Raw genomic sequence first — 24,759 nt, 5'->3', positions numbered from 1 at the left:
AAAATATATCTAAATTATGTCATATGCTCTCATTGACAAATGCGGAACAATTAGTTTATGCGTTCATGACCTCAAGGCTAGATTATTGTAATGCACTAATGGGTGGTTGCCCTGCACGCTTAATAAACAAATTACAGCTGGTCCAAAACGCAGCAGCTCGAGTTCTTACCAGAACCAGGAAGTATGACCATATTAGCCCTGTTCTGTCAAAACTGCATTGGCTCCCTATTAAACATCGTATAAATTTTAAAATATTGCTGATTACTTACAAAGCACTAAATGGTTTAGTGCAAGCTCTTAACACATTATAGTCCTTCACGTCTATTGCGATCTCAAAATTCCGGCCTGTTGATAATACCTGGAATATCAAAATCGACTGCTGGCGGTAGATCCTTGTCCTATTTAGCACCAAAACTTTGGAACAGTCTTCCTAACATTGTCTGGGAAGCAGACACACTCTGTCAGTTGAAAGCTACACTAAAAACACATCTCTTTGACCTAGCATACACATAACACATTATAGACTTCTATAATTCAATGTTAGGTTGCATAGATTAGGCCAGCCGAAACCGGGAACACTTCCCATAAATCCTGATGTACTCGTTACATCATAAGAAGAATGGCGTCTACGCTAATATTAGGGCCCTATTTTAACGATCTGAAACGCAAGTATCAAGCTCAAAACGCAAGTAGCTTTGTGGGCGGGTCTTGGGCGCTGTTGCTATTATACCGGCGGGATAAATGACTCTTGCGCCCGAAGCAAATCTAAAATGGGTTGGTCTGAAGAGAAAATTTTTTTTCTTCATTCGTTGCTATAGGAGAGGAAGAATTTACTAATCTCGTTAAATCCTCTAAATCGACAACATGCATGTTAGACCCTATACCGACTAAACTACTGAAAGAGATGCTTCCAGAGGTCACAGATCCTCTTCTTAATATCATTAATTCATCTTTGTCACTAGGATATGTACCGAAAACTTTTAAGCTGGCTATGATTAAACCGCTTGTTAAAAAAACGCAACTTGATCCTACAGAATTAGTCAATTACAGGCCGATCTCGAATCTACCCTTTCTGTCAAAGATACTAGAAAAGGCAGTATCTTCACAACTATGTTCCTTTTTAGAAAGAAATGACATCTGAGAGGATTTCCAGTAAGGATTTAGACCGTACCATAGTACTGAGACAGCTCTTGTTTCTTGCTATTAGTGTTACTCAATCTTAGTGCTGCATTTGACACTATCGACCACAACATTTTTAAATAGACTCAGAAATGATGTTGGCATTAGTGGAATTGCATTAGCATGGTTTAAGTCGTAATTATCTGACCATTATCAGTTTGTAGCAGTAAATTAAGAGATGTCTTATCGATCACAAGTTCAGTATGGCGTACCACAAGGCTCAGTACTAGGACCGTTGCTGTTCACTCTGTACATGCTACCCTTGGGATATATCATTAGGAAGCATGGCATTAGTTTTCACTGTTATGCTGATGATACTCAGCTCTATATTTCTTCACGCCCAGACGAAACTTACCAATTCACAAAATTAATGGAATGCAGCTGATATAAAAAGTTGGATGACTAGTAATTTCCTACTTCTAAATTCTGAATAAACAGAGATTCTATTTATTGACAAAAAACGTCCTCATGTAATAACCTAGAATACTGTCTAACTCTTGATGGCTGCTCTGTTAAGTCTTCATCGTTGGTTTGGAACCTGGGTGTGCTCTTTGATACCAATCTTTCATTTGAAACTCACATGTCTAGTATCTGTAAAACCGCATTTTTCCATCTTAAAAATATATCTAAATTATGTCATATGCTCTCATTGACAAATGCGGAACAATTAGTTTATGCGTTCATGACCTCAAGGCTAGATTATTGTAATGCACTAATGGGTGGTTGCCCTGCACGCTTAATAAACAAATTACAGCTGGTCCAAAACATAGCAGCTCGAGTTCTTACCAGAACCAGGAAGTATGACCATATTAGCCCTGTTCTGTCAAAACTGCATTGGCTCCCTATTAAACATTGTATAAATTTTAAAATATTGCTGATTACTTACAAAGCACTAAATGGTTTAGTGCAAGCTCTTAACACATTATAGTCCTTCACGTCTATTGCGATCTCAAAATTCCGGCCTGTTGATAATACCTGGAATATCAAAATCGACTGCTGGCGGTAGATCCTTGTCCTATTTAGCACCAAAACTTTGGAACAGTCTTCCTAACATTGTCTGGGAAGCAGACACACTCTGTCAGTTGAAAGCTACACTAAAAACACATCTCTTTGACCTAGCATACACATAACACATTATAGACTTCTATAATTCAATGTTAGGCTGCATAGATTAGGCCAGCCGAAACCGGGAACACTTCCCATAAATCCTGATGTACTCGTTACATCATAAGAAGAATGGCGTCTACGCTAATATTAGGGCCCTATTTTAACAATCTGAAACGCAAGTATCAAGCTCAAAACGCAAGTAGCTTTGTGGGCGGGTCTTTGGCGCTGTTGCTATTATACCGGCGGGATAAATGACTTGCGCCCGAAGCAAATCTAAAATGGGTTGGTCTGAAGAGAAAAAAAATTTTCTTCATTCGTTGCTATAGGAGAGGAAGAATTTACTAATCTCGTTAAATCCTCTAAATCGACAACATGCATGTTAGACCCTATACCGACTAAGCTACTGAAAGAGATGCTTCCAGAGGTCACAGATCCTCTTCTTAATATCATTAATTCATCTTTGTCACTAGGATATGTACCGAAAACTTTTAAGCTGGCTATGATTAAACTGCTTGTTAAAAAAACACAACTTGATCCTACAGAATTAGTCAATTACAGGCCGATCTCGAATCTACCCTTTCTGTCAAAGATACTAGAAAAGGCAGTATCTTCACAACTATGTTCCTTTTTAGAAAGAAATGACATCTGCGAGGATTTCCAGTAAGGATTTAGACCGTACCATAGTACTGAGACAGCTCTTGTTTCTCGCTATTAGTGTTACTCAATCTTAGTGCTGCATTTGACACTATCGACCACAACATTTTTAAATAGACTCAGAAATTATGTTGGCATTAGTGGAATTGCATTAGCATGGTTTAAGTCGTAATTATCTGACCATTATCAGTTTGTAGCAGTAAATGAAGAGATGTCTTATCGATCACAAGTTCAGTATGGCGTACCACAAGGCTCAGTACTAGGACCGTTGCTGTTCACTCTGTACATGCTACCCTTGGGATATATCATTAGGAAGCATGGCATTAGTTTTCACTGTTATGCTGATGATACTCAGCTCTATATTTCTTCACGCCCAGACGAAACTTACCAATTCACAAAATTAATGGAATGCAGCTGATATAAAAGTTGGATGACTAGTAATTTCCTACTTCTAAATTCTGAATAAACAGAGATTCTATTTATTGACAAAAAACGTCCTCATGTAATAACCTAGAATACTGTCTAACTCTTGATGGCTGCTCTGTTAAGTCTTCATCGTTGGTTTGGAACCTGGGTGTGCTCTTTGATACCAATCTTTCATTTGAAACTCACATGTCTAGTATCTGTAAAACCGCATTTTTCCATCTTAAAAATATATCTAAATTATGTCATATGCTCTCATTGACAAATGCGGAACAATTAGTTTATGCGTTCATGACCTCAAGGCTAGATTATTGTAATGCACTAATGGGTGGTTGCCCTGCACGCTTAATAAACAAATTACAGCTGGTCCAAAACGCAGCAGCTTGAGTTCTTACCAGAACCAGGAAGTATGACCATATTAGCCCTGTTCTGTCAAAACTGCATTGGCTCCCTATTAAACATCGTATAAATTTTAAAATATTGCTGATTACTTACAAAGCACTAAATGGTTTAGTGCAAGCTCTTAACACATTATAGTCCTTCACGTCTATTGCGATCTCAAAATTCCGGCCTGTTGATAATACCTGGAATATCAAAATCGACTGCTGGCGGTAGATCCTTGTCCTATTTAGCACCAAAACTTTGGAACAGTCTTCCTAACATTGTCTGGGAAGCAGACACACTCTGTCAGTTGAAAGCTACACTAAAAACACATCTCTTTGACCTAGCATACACATAACACATTATAGACTTCTATAATTCAATGTTAGGCTGCATAGATTAGGCCAGCCGAAACCGTGAACACTTCCCATAAATCCTGATGTACTCGTTACATCATAAGAAGAATGGCGTCTACGCTAATATTAGGGCCCTATTTTAACGATCTGAAACGCAAGTATCAAGCTCAAAACGCAAGTAGCTTTGTGGGCGGGTTGCTATTATACCGGCGGGATAAATGACTCTTGCGCCCGAAGCAAATCTAAAATGGGTTGGTCTGAAGTAGCTCCATTACTCATAGGTGTGGTTTGGGCGTAACGTGAAATAAACCAATCAGAGCGACATCTCACATTCCCTTCAAGAGCAGGCACGCTTGTTCCATAGCGGATTGCTATCATAACGGCGGATTTGCTAGACGCACACCAGGAGCGGTTCACAGCCGAGGAGACCGACGTTCTCGCCAGGGCCCTAAAAGACAGAAAAAAGTGACATTGTATGAGGATGGGAGAAACCCACCTAAATCAGCTTCGGTTAAACAGGCGTATGAAAATTTTGGTAAATGTGTAAGCTAGATTTATGCATATTTTTTCACATCTTCATGGACACAACAATGATTTCCCTCGTGTAATATTTTTCCTTGTAATAATGTATGGTTTTCTAAAAATGAGAACTGCTGTGTCTGTGTGAAGATGAGAAAAGCAAAGTGCACATGCTACATTGATTATGGCCAAGCATGCGCCCTTAAATAGCATATGAATAACATGCGCAACGCGCCACTGACTTAACTTTTATTTTAATAAAAGTTCATTTTTAACTTTTCCTTGACATGAAACGGTAAATAATCAAACCAGTGGAAGCCTGCAGTGCATGAAACTGCTGTATCTAACCTACCTTATTCATGCAATATCTATTCAGTCAGTACAGTAGCCTACACTTTAGTAATGTTTCTGTTTAACGTTAACGCTTCTTTCTGTGACCTGTCCCTGACCCCTCAGGCAGCACGCCCACTCGCAAAGCAGACAGCCGCGCCTCTGCTACCGCCGGCGTTTTTCCACATTCGAATATTAATTTTGACATTCGAAATTCTGTTTTTTAAAACTATTCGAATATATATTCGAATTTAGAATATTCGTTGACAGCCCTACTGCAAAGTCGACTCTGTGTTACAAATATGTTAGACCTATCACTTCTGCCACTAAAGGTTGCTTTATTAATGATCTTCCTGATCAGTTTCATCATCTCAGCATCCCAGATAGCTTAGAAGAACTAGATATTGCGACAGAAACCTTTAACTCTCTTTTCCAGCACTTTAGACACAGTTGCTCCTTTGCGCTTAAAAACGATTAAAGAAATTAGTCCAACACCGTGGTACAACGAGCACACTCAGGCCCTTAAGAGAGCAGCCAGAAAAATGGAACGCAACTAGAAGAAAACTAAACTAGAGGTATTTCGCATTTCATGGAAAGAGAGCTCGATTGCATACAGAGAGGCCTTAAAAGCTGCTAGATCTGCTTATTTTTCAAACCTTTTAGAATAAAATAAACAAAACCCTTGGGGTTTATTTGAAATAGTGAAAGACGTTTCCAAGCAGCACAGCAGTAACTTCTTTACTAACAAGATTGATAATATCAGGCAGAAAATTATAACTATGCAACCATCTACTATTGTATCGCATCAGGCAGTGCATTGTAGTCTCCTTGAAGAAAAATTTTCTTCATTCGTTGCTATAGGAGAGGAAGAATTTACTAATCTCGTTAAATCCTCTAAATCGACAACATGCATGTTAGACCCTATACCGACTAAGCTACTGAAAGAGATGCTTCCAGAGGTCACAGATCCTCTTCTTAATATCATTAATTCATCTTTGTCACTAGGATATGTACCGAAAACTTTTAAGCTGGCTATGATTAAACCGCTTGTTAAAAAAACGCAACTTGATCCTACAGAATTAGTCAATTACAGGCCGATCTCGAATCTACCCTTTCTGTCAAAGATACTAGAAAAGGCAGTATCTTCACAACTATGTTCCTTTTTAGAAAGAAATGACATCTGCGAGGATTTCCAGTAAGGATTTAGACCATACCATAGTACTGAGACAGCTCTCATTAGAGTCACAAATTATTTGCTCCTATCATCCGATCGTGCTTGTATCTCGCTATTAGTGTTACTCGATCTTAGTGCTGCATTTGACACTATCGACCACAACATTTTTAAATAGACTCAGAAATGATGTTGGCATTAGTGGAATTGCATTATCATGGTTTAAATCATACTTATCTGACCATTATCAGTTTGTAGCAGTAAATGAAGAGATGTCTTATCGATCACAAGTTCAGTATGGCGTACCACAAGGCTCAGTACTAGGACCGTTGCTGTTCACTCTGTACATGCTACCCTTGGGAGATATCATTAGGAAGCATGGCATTAGTTTTCACTGTTATGCTGATGATACTCAGCTCTATATTTCTTCACGTCCAGACGAAACTTACCAATTCACAAAATTAATGGAATGCAGGTGATATAAAAAGTTGGATGACTAGTAATTTCCTACTTCTAAATTCTGAATAAACAGAGATTCTATTTACTGACAAAAAACGTCCTCATGTAATAACCTAGAATACTGTCTAACACTTGACGGCTGCTCTGTTAAGTCTTCATCGTTGGTTTGGAACCTGGGTGTGCTCTTTGATACCAATCTTTCATTTGAAACTCACATGTCTAGTATCTGTAAAACCGCATTTTTCCATCTTAAAAATATATCTAAATTATGTCATATGCTCTCATTGACAAATGCGGAACAATTAGTTTATGCGTTCATGACATCAAGGCTAGATTATTGTAATGCACTAATGGGTGGTTGCTCTGCACGCTTAATAAACAAATTACAGCTGGTCCAAAACGCAGCAGCTCGAGTTCTTACCAGAACCAGGAAGTATGACCATATTAGCCCTGTTCTGTCAAAACTGCATTGGCTCCCTATTAAACATCGTATAAATTTTAAAATATTGCTGATTACTTACAAAGCACTAAATGGTTTAGTGCAAGCTCTTAACACATTATAGTCCTTCACGTCTATTGCGATCTCAAAATTCTGGCCTGTTGATAATACCTGGAATATCAAAATCGACTGCTGGCGGTAGATCCTTGTCCTATTTAGCACCAAAACTTTGGAACAGTCTTCCTAACATTGTCTGGGAAGCAGACACACTCTGTCAGTTGAAAGCTACACTAAAAACACATCTCTTTGACCTAGCATACACATAACACATTATAGACTTCTATAATTCAATGTTAGGCTGCATAGATTAGGCCAGCCGAAACCGGGAACACTTCCCATAAATCCTGATGTACTCGTTACATCATAAGAAGAATGCCGTCTACGCTAATATTAGGGCCCTATTTTAACGATCTGAAACGCAAGTATCAAGCTCAAAACGCAAGTAGCTTTGTGGGCGGGTTGCTATTATACCGGCGGGATAAATGACTATTGGGCCCGAAGCAAATCTAAAATGGGTTGGTCTGAAGTAGCTCCATTACTCATAGGTGTGGTTTGGGCGTAACGTGAAATAAACCAATCAGAGCGACATCTCACATTCCCTTCAAGAGCAGGCGCGCTTGTTCCATAGCGGATTGCTATCATAACGGCGGATTTGCCAGATGCACACCAGGAGCGGTTCACAGCCGAGGAGACCGACGTTCTCGCCAGGGCCGTAAAAGACAGAAAAAAGTGACATTGTATGAGGATGGGAGAAACCCACCTAAATCAGCTTCGGTTAAACAGGCGTATGAAAATTTTGGCAAATGTGTAAGCTAGATTTATGCATATTTTTTCACATCTTCATGGACACAACAATGATTTCCCTCGTGTAATATTTTTCCTTGTAATAATGTATGGTTTTCTAAAAATGAGAACTGCTGTGTCTGTGTGAAGATGAGAAAAGCAAAGTGCACACGCTACATTGATTATGGCCAAGCATGCGCCCTTAAATAGCATATGAATAACATGCGCAACGCGCCACTGACTTAACTTTTATTTTAATAAAAGTTCATTTTTAACTTTTCCTTGACATGAAACGGTAAATAATCAAACCAGTGGAAGCCTGCAGTGCATGAAACTGCTGTATCTAACCTACCTTATTCATGCAATATCTATTCAGTCAGTACAGTAGCCTACACTTTAGTAATGTTTCTGTTTAACGTTAACGCTTCTTTCTGTGACCTGTCCCTGACCCCTCAGGCAGCACGCCCACTCGCAAAGCAGACAGCCGCGCCTCTGCTACCGCCGGCGTTTTTCCACATTCGAATATTAATTTTGACATTCGAAATTCTGTTTTTTAAAACTATTCGAATATATATTCGAATTTAGAATATTCGTTGACAGCCCTACTGCAAAGTCGACTCTGTGTTACAAATATGTTAGGCACTTCTGCCACTAAAGGTTGCTTTATTAATGATCTTCCTGATCAGTTTCATCATCTCAGCATCCCAGATAGCTTAGAAGAACTAGATATTGCGACAGAAACCTTTAACTCTCTTTTCCAGCACTTTAGACACAGTTGCTCCTTTGCGCTTAAAAACGATTAAAGAAAATAGTTATGTGTTAATACTATGTTCCTTTTTAGAAAGAAATGACATCTGCGAGGATTTCCAGTAAGGATTTAGACCATACCATAGTACTGAGACAGCTCTCATTAAAGTCACAAATTATTTGCTCCTATCGTCCGATCATGCTTGTATCTCGCTATTAGTGTTACTCGATCTTAGTGCTGCATTTGACACTATCGACCACAACATTTTTAAATAGACTCAGCATTAGTGGAATTGCATTATCATGGTTTAAATCATACTTATCTGACCATTATCAGTTTGTAGCAGTAAATGAAGAGATGTCTTATCGAACACAAGTTCAGTATGGCGTACCACAAGGCTCAGTACTAGGATCGTTGATGTTCACTCTGTACATGCTACCCTTGGGATATATCATTAGGAAGCATGGCATTAGTTTTCACTGTTATGCTGATGATACTCAGCTCTATATTTCTTCACGCCCAGACGAAACTTACCAATTCACAAAATTAATGGAATGCAGCTGATATAAAAAGTTGGATGACTAGTAATTTCCTACTTCTAAATTCTGAATAAACAGAGATTCTATTTATTGACAAAAAACGTCCTCATGTAATAACCTAGAATACTGTCTAACACTTGATGGCTGCTCTGTTAAGTCTTCATCGTTGGTTAGGAACCTGGGTGTGCTCTTTGATACCAATCTTTCATTTGAAAGTCAAATGTCTAGTATCTGTAAAACCGCATTGTTCCATCTTAAAAATATATCTAAATTATGTCATATGCTCTCATTGACAAATGCGGAACAATTAGTTTATGCGTTCATGACCTCAAGGCTAGATTATTGTAATGCACTAATGGGTGGTTGCCCTGCACACTTAATAAACAAATTAGGCAAGGCAAGGCAAGTTTATTTATATAGCACATTTCATACACAATGGCAATTCAAAGTGCTTTACATAGAAGAAATTAAAATAATAAAAAGAGATAAGAATAATTAAAACAGTTTAGAAAAATAAAATAAAATACAGTACAGTACAAACAGTCGGACGAACAGCGGCACAGTGCTCATTCAGTAAATGCATAGCTAAACAGATGTGTTTTGAGTCTGGATTTGAAAGTGACTACTGTAGGAGCACACCTGATCTCCTCTGGAAGCTGGTTCCAGCTGCGGCTGGCATAATAGCTAAAAGCAGATTCGCCATGTTTAGAGTGAACCCTTGGTATTTCTAGCTGATATGATCCTAATGATCTGAGTGATCTGTTGGGTTTATATTCAGTGAGCTTATCTGCAATGTATTGAGGACCTAGGCCATTGAATGATTTATATACCAGTAATAATACTTTAAAATCAATCCTATATCTAATTGGGAGCCAGTGTAAAGACCTGAGGACTGGTGTGATATGTTCATATTTTCTGGTTCTGCTCAGAATCCTGGCGGCAGCTGCAACTGTCTTATGGTGTTTTGGGAAGGCCAGTGAGGAGTCCATTACAATAATCCACCCTGCTGGTGATGAAAGCATGCACAAGTTTCTCTAAGTCTTGTCTGGAAACAAAGCATCTAATTCTTGCAATATTTTTCAGATGATAGTATGCTGATTTAGTTATTGCTTTGACATGACTACTGAAACTAAGGTCTGACTCTAGTGTCACACCAAGATTCCTGACTTGATTTTAAGTTGTTTGACCCCTAGAGTGAAGGTATGCGTTCACCTTGAGAACTTCATCTTTGTTTCCAAATGCAATGACTTCAGTTTTGTCTTTGTTTAACTGAAGAAAGTTTTGACACACCCAACTGTTGACTTCATCAATGCATTGGCACAGGGAGTCAATGGGGCTGTAATCGTTAGGCGATAGGGCTAAGTAGAGCTGTGTGTCGTCTGCATAGCTGTGGTAAGCGATTTGGTTCTTTCTCATTATTTGGCTCATTGGGAGCATATACAGGCTGAACAGGAGTGGCGCAAGAATTGAGCCTTGAGGGACTCCGCTTGTCATGGATGTCCACTCAGACTTATGGTCTCCTATACTCACATAATAACCTCTCCCATCTAAGTATGACCTGAACCATTTTAGGACTATCCCAGAAAGCCCCACCCAGTTTTCCAGCCTGTCAAGAAGTATGTTATGATCGACAGTGTCAAATGCAGCACTGAGGTCGAGTAGTACCAGCACTGATAATTTGCCTGAGTCAGTATTTAAGCGAATGTCGTTTATTATCTTTATGAGCACTGTCTCTGTGCTGTGGTGCGGTCGGAAACCAGATTGAAAATTGTCAAAGTATCCATTCGAGCATAAGAATTTGATCAGCTGGTTGAAGACAACTTTTTCAATGATCTTGCCTATGAAAGGAAGATTTGAAATTGGCCTGTAGATGCTTAATATGGTCTTATCCAGATTGCTCTTTTTCAGGAGGGGCTTGACAACTGCAGTTTTCAGGGAGTTTGGAAAACTCCCAGAGAGAAGTGAGGCATTTACCACTTCTAGAAGATCTGCTTCTAAACTGTTTAACACACTTTTGAAAAAAGATGTGGGAAGTGTGTCAATAGCGCAGGTTGATGTTTTAACGTGCTGTACGGTTTCTTCCAAAATTTTGCCATCAATTTCTTTGAAATCAGACATAGTAACTACTTTCTCAGGTGGTCTGATCTGTCTGACCCCAGCGCAACTCAAGGATGTGCTGATCACCTTTCTGATATTATTGATTTTCTCAGAGAAGAAAGAAGCAAACTCACTGCACTTGCTGTCTGAGAGCATTTCACTGGGAATCTGGCTTGGGGGGTTTGTCAGTCTCTCTACAGTAGCAAAAAGAGTGCGTGTGTTGTTTAAATTGTTGTTTATAATATTTGAGAAGAAAGTCTGTCTAGCTTTGCCTAGTTCCATATTGAAAGCAAAAACATATCACTGAGAGCTGGTATCAGTTGTTTTTGGTTCACCTCGAGCAGATGGAGGAGGGTGTAGGCCCTGGCGTTGTGGCAGAGGCCGAAGAGTTCTCACAGGAGGGGGAGGGCGAGCTGGACCCGCAGGCTTTGGTGCGGGTGGTTGAGGTGCCTGCCGTTTTTTGGTTGGTATCTGGGGGCTTCCAGCAAAAGAGTGGGATAGTTTGGTTCCAGCATACACCAGTTCTTCCATTTTCTGTGAGAAACACAGAAGTGGGGATGCTGGAGAGAGGGATAACGTGTCTGGTGAAAGGGGCTGTTGCTCTGGTGTTATCGGAGGCTGTGATATGCTGTCCTGGCTTCCCTGGCTGTTTTCCAGGAAGTCGTCCTTGGGTGCTGAATCTTGGAGCATTTCTGATATGTCTGTGTCTGTGGTGAGCTCTGTGGGCAGGGTTCAGCTGAGATTGAGTCCGTGAGCAGAGGTTGTTGTGGCGGAGTGGTGTTATCATTGTCCTTGTGTGATATGTCAACCGCATGTCCATTTTGCTGCTGAAGTGAAGTCCCGTGGTCATTCATACTCTGTCCAGGTGTGTGTGTGCCGTTCAGATTGAGTGGATTGGCACAAACTGCAGAAGGATGATTGAGGGAGAAGTAGATATTGTCCTTTAACACTCTTGAACCAAGTTTGTTTGGGTGATGGCCATCCCGATGAAACAGTTGTCTCTGACTCCAGAAAAGATTGAAATTGTCAATGAAGTTCACTCCTTTTATATTGCAGGTTTTTTGCAGCCATGTATTAAGCCCAAGCAACCGTGAAAACCTGTTTGTTCCTCTTGCTGGGAGTGGTCCACTGATGAATGTTTGAACTTTCAGTCCTTCAAAGTGTTTCAAATAGTTAATTGAAATCCTTCTTAAGGAGTTCTGACTGCTCTTTATGAATATCATTCTTCCCCACATGAATGATGAGTCGATTTGCAGTCTTATGTTTCATCAGAATGTTCTGAAGTTCCCTGTTTACATCAGAAGTTGTTGCTTGTGGAAGGCAGCACGTGGTTGTATCCCTGCTGCTAATGTTTCTGATTATGGAGTCCCCCACTATCAGAGTCCTGGGCTCGGCTGCGCTCTGAGCTGAGTGCCGCTGTCTGCTCGACCTTGAGCGCCAGTTAGCATCAGTGTTAGCTACTGGCCCATTCAGTCTGTGTTCGATCACATTCACGTTTGGGGATTCCTCATTTACATTCATTAGTACTTCAAATCTGTTCTCAAGATGTATAGGCAGTGTTTGCAATCCTTGTCAGAGCTGTATCTGGGGTAGAGGATGCTACTGCGGCAATATGTGATGCTCGTGACAATCTGATGTCTCGAGTGCCTTTGGGTCTCGCTCCCTGTTTGTGCAATCGATTTGTAAGTCGATCGGCTTGTTTCTCTACCTGTCGAGGAGCACTAGTTTCATGGGACTCACCGGCTATATGCTGAGGGTGTCCATGACGAAGCTCTGTTGTGTGCTCCGTCTGGTTTGGTGGTCCCGTAAGTAACTTTGTTTCAAGAACTGCAATCCTTTGTAAAAGTCTGTGGCAGTTAGTGCAGCAAGTAGATTCTTGAACCAGAAGAGGCATTTTCTCTTATCCTTGTAGGCAGTTGTGTTTTCCTTTCCCGGAATGTAAGCTGGTCGGGTAAAAGAATTCTGAATCCAAACTTTGTCGTATGAGTACTGTGCTAATTTGCTGAAGATAAAATGTAAAAGCGATAGAGCAAAGCGCGGAGCAGTAAGCAAGAGCGTCAGAACAGTAGCTGAGCAGGAAGTTGGTGTTACAGGTACCGGCTGGTATCATGTAAACGGCTTATATGCTCTCGCTCTGAACCAGGAGAAATAAATGAGACATGGCAAAGTCTGCGTCCGTTTCTCATCTCGCTCAGCAGAAAGAGAGCCAAGAGGATTTATTACACAATCACAATTACAATCCTACTTGGTTACAAACACACAATGTCTTCTCATGAAATAGACAGTTTCAAAAATAAAATACAATTTGTCTTTTTTTCAACTTTCAGCAATTACTGAGATATAATTTGTATATGATCAAATAAATCAACATGAAAATAACCACTGTTACCTTGTAAGTTGTCTCTTTTCAACTTAATATAAAACTAAGCTTATGTTATCACTTGCATATAATTCCTAAATACCCAGGGGGCAAAACACCTGTTTTTTAGGAAATCAGACATGGGCTGCTGTAAAAGGTTGTCATATAAAAATGAAATCTATGATGTCTGAGGATCACAACCTGGGTGGACAACCCGGTCAACAAGCTGCTGGAAACTTGTAATTAGGGTCAAAACAATGCTACCTCAAATTCTGCTTTAACTCCCCGGAATCACCCAAACATGCTAAAAAGGTTTAATTATATTCATGAATCCTGAGTCATATCTCCCTGATACTTTATGCTAGAAACAAACTGAGCACATATTTCAAAAGAGTGGAAGATAAGCGTTCATCTCATGCCTTGATTGTACATGTAATTAGAATGTAAGAGTTAACAATGCCTCTTAATTCATAGGTAGGCAAAAAAATATATATATTTATTGAACATTCCATTTGTAATAGGTAGCATTCTTTTCCCTTTGTTGTTGTTAAAATAAACAAATTACCATGTGAAGTTAACTTTTACTAGATGAAATCATATTTTGATCATTTTCACTAACCAGACAGTCCTCATGGCCCATAACACATTTAGAGGGAATTCAATTTCAAGCCTATAATAGCCTGTCAATTCAAACAAGATCCGAGAAAGAAGTTTACCATTAACTGATGTTAATTGTATACTGCTCTGTTTCTGTATGTACAGTATATTGTTTGCATATTTATGTAATATCTATTATTTGTATTGCAATGTCTAGTATTTCTAATATTCTTTCACAAGTGGGATAGCTTTATTTATTCTATCGAAATAAAAAAAAGGATTTGAGGATTTTGTGTTAGGCTGGTTACTGTTCAATCCAGGTGTTTGGAGTGTGAGACAAAGGTACTGACAACTAAATGTTGAAAGACTAAAACACACAGGAGTCATGTGTGGAGTAGCTTTAAAAGTATTTACTGATTAAAACTGTTACATTAAGTAGCAATTTGTACCAAAAAAAAAAAAAAAAACGATTAATGAAACACAAACAGATTACAATTCAGGGTGATAACTAATTTCTGTAATAATGTTTATACAGTTTGTTTAGCTGTTTTCAGAGTCACTGCTGCTGTCGCTGCTCTCTAGTGTTTCAGCATGCTGTATCCTACTACATTTGGTTGCCAACCCCTGGCAACGGCATCCTATGTAGCATGGAATTGCCCTCTTTGCACAGGAGCGGTTCTTCTGACAACCTTTAACCAGAGATAGGCACAAATACATCAAAAAGTATTTAATTACAAATAACAAATACTTACTCATCAAATGTATTTAAATAAAATACAAAATACTGCTGTGAAAAAAGTATTTAATTAAAATACAAGTAATTTGTCATTTGAAAATACAAAAAAATGTACAGTCTTCTGTAGTGTAAGTGTGGCGTTAGATACATGTAAGAGTCTAGAATATTGCAATATCATTGTTTAGTGCAGAAGATGCGCTTTTAACGTACATGTTGCCACATACTGTCATAATAAAAGATAATTACGCATATAACACTATATTTGTATTATATTACATAAAAACTAGTTAACGCTGCTGTGAGGGTGTTTCTAATAGCGCGGCTGTGACAAAGTTGACAACTTTCTCTCTTCCGACTGCCATTATCTATTTTTTTACTCTTTTTGAAAGTTGTGAAAACGCTGTTGTGGCGTTTTTCTTTTGCTATTTGAGCAAATTGGAACACAAAAAAATATATTTAATGCAGTCTTTCATTCACTGCTATAGAAGTTAACCCAACTATGATGCCTTCCACTTCTGAGAAACCCAGAAATGTGAACAGGGTCAATAGGATGTGTCACTTAATTTACTTGCCAAAAACTGTGATAGGCAATTTGGTAGTCCTATTTGTATTTTATGTCTATGGTCCTAGGGATAGTTCACCCAAAAATGAAAATTAGCCCATGATTTACTCCGGTGGTCCCTGTTCCGGTGGTCCCGAAACGGAGGAGGAGAAGGAAGACTCCCTCCGTGACTGTCCCCGTGGACCTTGTTCCGGTGGTCCCAGTTCCGGTGGTCCCGAGTCTGGTAGTCTCGAGTCCGGTGGTCCGGAGACGGAGGAGGAAGCTGCTAAAAGGAAGGAAGCCAAGCTGCTCGCCCTGCCGGCGCCACCCCAGCGACCTGGCACGTCTGCCGATCCAGAGACTGTTCACGTCACGTCTGCCGATCCAGAGACTGTTCACGTCACGTCTGCCGATCCAGAGACTGTTCACGTCACGTCTGCCGATCCAGAGACTGTTCAGGTCACGTCTGCCGAGCCAGTGTTTCCAGACAAGATAGCCGCCGCCGAGTCTGTGTCCCTTGACAAGATGGCCGCCGTCGAGCCGGTGTCTGTTCCTGAGTCTCAGCCAGTGTCTGTTCCTGAGCCGGTGTCTGTTCCTGTTCCTAAGCAGGAGTCCGTATCTGTTCCTGAGCCATGGCCTCCTGGAGGGTCGTCTCCTCCCTGGCCTCCTGAAGGGTAGTTTCCGCCCTGGCCGCCCGAGGGAAAGTCTCCGCCCTGGCCGCCCGAGGGAAAGTCTCCGCCCTGGCCGCCCGAGGGAAAGTCTCCGCCCTGGCCGCCCGAGGGAAAGTCTCCGCCCTGGCCGCCCGAGGGGATGTCTCCGCCCTGGCCGCCCGAGGGGATGTCTCCGCCCTGGCCGCCCGAAGGAAAGTCTCCGCCCTGGCCGCCCGAGAGAAAGTCTCCGCCCTGGCCGCCTGAGGGAAAGTCTCCGCCCTGGCCGCCCGAGGGGATGTCTCCGCCCTGGCCGCCCGAAGGAAAGTCTCCGCCCTGGCCGCCCGAGAGAAAGTCTCCGCCCTGGCCGCCTGAGGGAAAGTCTCCGCCCTGGCCGCCCGAGGGACTGTCGTCTCCGCTCTGGCCGCCCGAGTGACTGACATTTCTGCCCTGGTCTGTCCCTCCCGTCCCGCCCTGGTCTTATGGAGCGTCTGGTAGCCGCTCCGTAGGGAGGGGGTAATGTCACATGCCTGTCCTGTCTTGTGCTGCACATGGGTGTTTTGTTATTTTGAGCCATGTGCTCGGGTCATTGTCGGATCCCTCCCCCTTGTTATCTGATTATTGTTTGAGTTCATCCACCTGTTCCCTTCTGATTAGTTCCCTTTATAAGTCCCCTCTTGTTTGCAGTCTGTGTCGGTACGTTGTCTAATGTTTCCCGTTTCCCGTGATCTTCCAGTAAGTGTCATGTTCTGTTTTGTATTTATTAGTTATGTTTTCCCCCTCGTGGGTTTTGTTTTGTGTTTATGTTTTCTTTTGTAAATAAATATCATTTCTCCTGCACTTGAGTCCTCGCACCTTTTTGCATTGCACCAGCCGTGACAGCAAGAAAGGATGACAGTGTCCGTCGGCCACCACCAAAGACCAATTTTGACCCAGGAAAGCTGTGAATCAATCAAACTCCTGAGCTGTGAATCAATCAAACTTATAAATAATGTTATGTCATTTTTTTTTTTTACTCTTAAACAATGTTTGCTACTTCAATACAGATGAGTATTGAAAAGTAATTTCCGCGACTGAAAAAGGATGTGCGTGTCGCGATTTCAGTTTCATATCGCATATCATTACAGCCCTAACCACTGACTGACACCCTATCCCCCTGAGATCATACCTTCCTGCATGTATCTGTCTTGCATAATAGTAATGACTAATTACTAGTTAAGGGTAATTAAGAGTAGTACTAATTACTGTCTTAGTAAAGAATGTTTAAAAAACAAAGAAAACCTATTGGGTAAAAGCATCCACCACGTTATGTTAACCTGATGATGTTCTTTTGTTTAAAGGCCTACAGTTGGAAGCAGCTATTCTGCTCTTGCCTGCACTGTTTAAAGGGATAGTTCGCCCAAAAATGATATTTAAGCCATGATTTACTCACCCTCAAGCCGTTCGAGATGCATATGTCAATCTTTTTTCAGACGAACACATTTTCAGTTATTTTAGAAAATGTCTTAGACCTTTCAGTGTCTTAGACCTTCGCGTTCACGGAGATGGATGCTGGAGTATGACGTATGACGTAGTGTAGGAAGCGTTGTGACGTAGAACGAACGCGCGGTTTTGTTTTGCTCTGCTCACGCTACGTCATACGTCATACTCCAGCATCCATCTCCGTGAACGCGCGTCGACCGCTACCGGAAGCCAGTTATTTTCGTTTCTAAAGTTTTAAATATGTATATTTTTACGACAAAAATGCACGGATTACCCCCAGAAGGCCTTCGTTTATCCCCCTGGAGCCGGATGGATTATTTTTGTGAAGGATGCACGCACATTTTGGGACTTCAACGAGGTGAGCCCCATTGCTTCACATTATAACCACTGAAAGGTCTAAGACATTTTCTAAAATAACTGAAAATGTGTTCGTCTGAAAAAAGATTGACATATGCATCTCGAACGGCTTGAGGGTGAGTAAATCATGGCTTAAATATCATTTTTGGGCGAACTATCCCTTTAAGGAGGACTCGGGGTTGCTGTTTGAAGTTGAGGTGAGCCATAAACAGTTAACTACAGTGTGTGAAGCACAATCTAATCAAAGCACTACACTTATTGCTCATTTTGTTGTGCAAATGATTTCAATGCAAACATTAGTTTTTTGTTTGCTGGTCTACACAAACTATGCCATCAAAGTGAAGAGAAAATTACATTCATTTTCAGTTAATGGCCAAAAGTGTTTGAGCAGTTGTATGACAGGAGTTAAAATTAATTATAACACGGATAGTTCCGGTCCTTGATTCTGATTGGTTGGGCCGCGTTCGAAGCCGTTGCAATTTACTCAACAAACATAACCGCATTACATTAGTGTTACTGCGCAACTGCTGTTTGTTACTGTCTTTGTTGCTGCATGTGTTGCTTGGCAACCTCTGGAACTACTTTGCTTGTCTGAGGAATAAATGTGATATAATGTTATATTTTTTGTTGCTGGTGTTTATTTTATGAATAAAATAAATATTAAAATGAATATTTTTATGGAGTAACCGTTTTATAAAAGCAATAAGCCCCGTGAAGCCGTGTTTTACAGTGAATTTAGAACAGCTAAGGGGTTTTTAGGCACTCCGCCCCTTAGCTGTTCTAAATTCACTGTAAAACACGGCTTCAAGGGGCTTATTGCTTTAAATATTTTTAAGGTTTGCCTTTCAAATAAATATGAAAAGATGGTTAATGCTATTATCCCCTCTCTCCCCCAGGGCCATGCTCAGACCTGCCCTCCTGACACCCCAACACCTAAAATGGTGCTTAAAGGCTGCAGGGAGGGTCATCCCATGCAGTATGACCACATTGGGATCATGTTGGATGGCCAGTCAATTACAGAAGAGAGTGAGGACATCTCTATGGCACTGGGCCTCGTCCTTTGTGTGTATTTTCTGTTTGGGATCCAATATCCTAAAGGACTGAAAAAGACAATGACCTTTTTGGAGTGCGTTGTTTTAAAAATGAAGGATACAGCCGGACTTCCTGTCACGATTAAAAGGGTGTACAACTCAATCTGTGCATAGACAGGAGTCTCTCTCTCTCTCTTTTTCTCTTTCTGGGCCTCTTCCAGTTCCAATTTCTATTTTCTAGGGTATACAACTCAGTTAGCAAGTGTTGTTAATGTTTTTATTTGCAACTGAAAGAAATGAATTAAACTGTTTTGAAAGTGTAATGTGTAATGTATTTTGTTTCTCATTAAAAAAAATTTGTACAGGATTTTGAATCTTTTAAGCCACGATTTGGTAAGAAATTAATTATCCATCTTGTAAGTAATTGTCATTTAGAAGCATATTGACTCATCAATTGTAGTATCTGGCATGATAATGGCCGTACTACCACAAATGTAAAAAAAACAAAAACATAAATGGTTCTATATAGCACCATTTGACAAATGTGCTATAAAGCTTCTTAAGTGCCAAATAGTACCAAAAGAGGTTCCCCTATTATTACGAGCCAAAGAACCACTGTTGGGTACTGTTGAGCACCATTTTTGTTGAAGCAATTATAAACAACCAAGGTGCTATATGGCACCTCTTATGGTTCTACATGAATAACTACTGCAAGAGACGACCGATTTATTTCAAGCTGTTTAACATGATTCATTATAGTATCATGGTTTCCAATTAAAAATCTAATTAAAAAAATATTAAAATAATCCAATTTATCACAAAATAGTGCTTCTATGATTTCTATGAATTACAAGAGCAAGTAAATGTGCTTTTTTTCTTATTTCAAAATCAATTAAATGATCTCAGCTCCACCAATTACTGTATGTGCTTTGATGATTATTACCACTTTGTTTTTTACATACAACTGTAAACTTCCACTTAAACCACAGCCTGTTTTTTGCCATAGGTATCATTAAACCTTGATAAAAGGTAATCCACTGAATTAATAGGAGGATATTTATCGGATCCATCACAGCATGAAATCATGGCTTCATCATCAGGGTGGACAAAGAAAGCCAAAGACTGGCGTGTGCTGGAGTCTCCTGCAGGGGGCAGCAACACCCTGTGAGCCTGAGGGGTCAATAATAGAAAAGAGTTAAACAAGCATTTGCCAGTGCAATAGACTGCATTAGTGCATGACCACTGTTTCAGCGGAGTTGGATCCGGAATTTTTTTGAGGTCTGATACCGATACTTTTATTTTTAGTATTTGCTGATACCTGTATTTTCATTGCATTTATAATTTTTTTAAATATTGGGCAGAGAAACCAAAAGAATATGAATCAAATTATTTGGCTTATCAAATCCCATTATTTCCATGTCTTATTATGCCTCAATTTTTTTTCTTTAATTTCTTTGACACAAGCACTGTACTGTACACGCTACATGGTATCGTTTGTTGCTATTGGAGCATTTTAATGAGTACGATATGAGCGCAGTTTAATGAAACAAATAGGTAATCCAGGACAAACAACAGAACATGGAACTCAGGACAGGAACAAGGAAAAGTTAACAGCAAACAACTACAACGACCGACAAACAACAACTGAAGCACAGAGGTTAAATACACAGGCAAACAAGCTAAACAAGATAACAAGGGGTCGGGGCTAATTAGAAACACCTGGAGAGACTAATAAACAAGAGAAACTACAAAGGACTACAAAACATGGCACAGGACAGGAAATAACAAAAGGAAATATTACAAATGAATTCAGGGCATGTAGGGTATAGAGCGATATTTGTGTTTTTGAATAAAACGGCTTAGTAGAAGGATATGAGTTTAGTTGTCTTAGAAAGTTGTATTTAATAATAATGATAATGTATGAATATTAATAATGTTATTAGATATTTATGAAGTTATTTATTGGTTTTATTTATGTATGTATGCATTTATTTATTTATTTATTTAAAGGGTAGTGAGAAAAGGCTATTGTGATCCACACTCCATATCAGAAGGTGGCGGTAATGCACACTTAAAAGTTGTTTGCCAACCGCCATTAAAAGAAAGAAGAAGAAGAAGAAGAAGAAATAACAAAAGTCCACACAAGACAAGGAGAACACAAGACAGGAGTCATGACAGATACGTGTGTGTGTAGTTTATATTACATTGTGGGGACAAAAGGTTAGTAAAACCTGAGATCATTGTGGGGACAAAAGGTTAGTAAAACCAGCCAGAAGTCCCCACGAGGGAAATTGAACAAACTTGGTTAATAAACATACTAAATTATATATTTTTGAAAATGTAAAAACACAAAGTTTTGTGTGATGGGTAGGTTTAGGGGTCGGGTTAGTGTAAGCCAGTGGTTCTCAATTCCAGTCCTCGTGACCCACTGCTCTGCACATTTTGTATGTCTCCCTTATTTAACACACCTGAACCAGATAATCAGCTCATTAGGAGAGACTCCATGAACTGAACTGAGTGTGTCAGATAAGAGAGACATACAAAATGTGCAGAGCAGTGGGTCACGAGGACTGGAATTGAGAACCACTGGTGTAAGCTGACAGAATATACAGTTTGGACAGTAAAAAAAAAACATTACTCCTATGGAGTGTCCCCACAAAGATAAACCAGATGGTGATTTGTGTTTGTTCGTGTGTGTCTGTGTAACCCGGACTGTTTCACTCTATTAAATGAAATGCCATATAAAGTACTTACCGCAGACACGTACACATCGCTGGTCCACCTTTGCATCAGGTCTGCTATGTTAATCAGAACTGTTCCAGGAATGCTTGGGGCCGAAACGTATTCACCAGCCCGGTTCAGAACCTGGAGAAAACACAGAGACATGCAGAGCCAAACATGCTGTCACATGCATCCGTAATGATAGAGGACAACATTAAACATGGTCAAAATTATTTTTTTCTTTTGTCCTCTATTGGTGTTCACCTGCAGTCCACTCTCTGGGCTTTGGAAGAGCAGAGTGATGCTCCCATAATCCGAGTGTTCACCACAGCGCAGCTGATTCTCCTTCACACATGTGCTGTTCACCGGAAGGTAGTACAGAGACCGGAGTGTGGTTGCATTCACAGCACCTTAAAACAAACCACAGCATAAAGGTGTTTATGAGCCATTGACTCACTGCGAGGAAGAAGTAGTGCATACTTGTACTTACTTCCAATATGCCTATGTGCGTTGAGGAAGACTTCTGGTTCCAGATCCAACCCAAGAGCCATCAGTCGGAGCACTCGGAGAGAGAGATCCTTACAGCGCCGGAAAAATGATACATGGACATCTCGAAAATCATCTACTCCTTCTGAAGGCCAATTCTGAGCACATTGAGAATGAGAATGACCATGGATGCATCGGAAAATCGCATACTCCCCTACTAAATAGTAAAAAACAGTATGTGACAAGAGTAGCATGTCCGAATTCACAGTACTCATAAAAGAGTAAGCAAAAGGTATCCGGATGACTCACTTCTTCTGGCAAGATTCTGAAGTGTGCATCCGATGGACCCTTTACTATCCCATGAGGACACAGGAGAGGATTAGTGAATGGCATTGATGCTGGTAGGTCACATGACAGTAGTACGTTCGGATTACATTCAACAACACTCATACTATATAGAACGTACTTTTTTTTAGCGGTTGCAAAGTAAAGGTGCGTCCCAAATCGTGTATTTATGCACTATTCAATGGTGCGAGTCATGTGTTCACAATGAAATCTCCTTAAAGAAGTAGTACACTTTAAATATCCAGATGATGCACTTAATTAACCAAAAAAATGAAGTGCGGAATGTTGGACACTTCATGCACTCAACTGTCACAGCTTTAGTTATGTAGCGAAGGGGGAGGGGGACTCCGCTGCTGAACGACAAAATCTTAAATTCACACATTACACGGCTGAGTACGTAGTGTATAGTGCATCATTTGGTTTTAAGTACTTAAATAAGTGCCTACTCAAGAGAGTATGCGATTTCGGACATAGCCCACTTCTAAAGAAATCCAAGATTTTGTTGCACTTTTGATAAAAAATATATAATTATAACCCATAAATGTGTACTATGGTCAACGTCATGCTATTGTTAAATCTTTGAGAGACAGAAAGAAGAAGAAATGGGTATTTACGTTATCCCCACTCAAAGATGTTATATTATACGCCTCCTTCAGATCTCCGGGACGGCGAGGATTCAGACTGTGAAATGACAGGATTTAGAACCGTTAAAATGTTCGTCCATCATTCGTGAGTTTTACAGTAATGCTTCTGAATGTAGAGAATGACGTGCCTTTCAGTTTCTAATGAAACCCAGCCATGGTTCACATTACATGAGAAACTTCCTCTGCTGAAAGGCTTCTTCATGTCTTCTGGCAAACAGAAGAACTTCTTTGAAACATGCATGACTTTTTCCACCTAAAACAGTGAACAGAGAAATAATAGAGAAATAATCCGCTACAAACAACTATAGAACTGGGCATACACTGCGATTTTGAGCTGGTTTCTGACTCTTTTTTTTTTTTTGGAGTCGAGCCTAATTTCAGCGTTGTTGTTTGTCAGGGGGGAAACTCTCTCCTCTCCCCCTCCTTTCTTCCCTCTGAACGCGAGCGTAAAAACAGCATGAAACCGAAAGTAAAAGCGAGCACGCATTCGAAATCGATAAAAAATGCGTTAAAAATGCTCCCTGCAAAAAGCGCGCGTATTTCACACGTATAATGATCGGAAAGTAGGCCTATATTTCTTTGAGCACATAAATTGTGAGCTTTGGCTCACACAACGAGAGTTGGCATAAACATTGCTGAAATCGCAGTGCATGCCTGACTTTAATAAACAAGTTAGTTTTTTACAAAAATTAATAAATAAAAAATTCACAAACCTCTTGCTGATTTATGCCCGTGTTTTTAAGATAAACAAATCCCACCTCGATAAAGGCCTTTTTCAATTCTTGAATTAAGTTTTCCAAGTTAGGATTTGCCAAATCCAAGATAGGTATCTCCATACTTTCCATTGAAAAACACAACTTATTTTGAAATTAAATTCTTTCGGAAATCAAGAAAATAAGCCAAAGATCTCCAATAATATCTATCTGCAGAGCCGCGGTTTTACCCTAACGGTTTTGCCCGCGTATATGCGCAGTTTCAACAGTATTATCCAGGGTTTCAGAAAATATTGAAGCTTCCCCGGGCGCCGCCATTGATTAGCAGATTAGCACAGCTACTAGAAGACAGACGGGTTGCTCACGTGGTCCGTGTAACGCTTTGCTCGGTTTGAGTCTGCGCGTCAGAAACGGAAGTGTTAAAAATCGCTAAAAAATGGGCTTCACTAGCATGTTCACTAGGCCTATTTCACAAAATGGCGACCGAGACCGGAAGTAAGGTAGCGATACTTCCGGTCGCGCAGCCGCCCGCTACGATCGCCATTCATTCTCAAAATGGACTGTGAACAGCTTGTTTTCTCTATCATTAATATATCTTACAAAAGTAAGAATATCAGATGTTGTCCGTTTTGTTGTTAGTTTTCAGGGAGCTGTGACAAGATCGAAATTGGACAAAGGTTACAAATTATTATTGACGTTTGCTTACATAAAAAAGTTCCATTCATTTTGGCATGGCACTTGATGACTAAGCTCACACTTACTATAGCTAAACAAAATAAATAAATAAATTGAAATTATGTCTGATTGTAGGCTATGTTTGAAATCTAGTGGCTTTTGTTAAAATTTAATGTTATT

The 24,759-nt window shown here is 40.1% G+C and overlaps 1 protein-coding gene across 1 annotated transcript in view; it reads right to left on the bottom strand.

The window, feature by feature from the left end:
* The window catches only part of LOC311089287 (uncharacterized protein), a 48,601-nt gene extending 24,223 nt beyond the window's left edge, over window positions 1-24,378 (bottom strand). The window contains exons 1-3 of the mRNA XM_084123859.1: window positions 23,905-24,378; window positions 23,320-23,444; window positions 23,162-23,228 (exon numbers count right to left, since the gene is read on the bottom strand). Of these exons, the coding sequence (XP_083979985.1) occupies window positions 23,162-23,228; window positions 23,320-23,444; window positions 23,905-24,036 (324 nt within the window). The 5' untranslated portion in view covers window positions 24,037-24,378. The remainder of the gene's footprint in view (window positions 1-23,161; window positions 23,229-23,319; window positions 23,445-23,904) is intronic.
* Between the last annotated feature and the right edge of the window lie 381 nt (window positions 24,379-24,759).

Source organism: Abramis brama, assembly GCF_963993115.1.
Source record: "Abramis brama genome assembly, chromosome: 9".
Lineage (NCBI taxonomy): Eukaryota > Metazoa > Chordata > Actinopteri > Cypriniformes > Leuciscidae > Abramis > Abramis brama.
The sequence above is the reverse complement of the archived record's forward strand: the minus strand, read 5'-3'. Positions and strand labels throughout refer to the sequence as shown.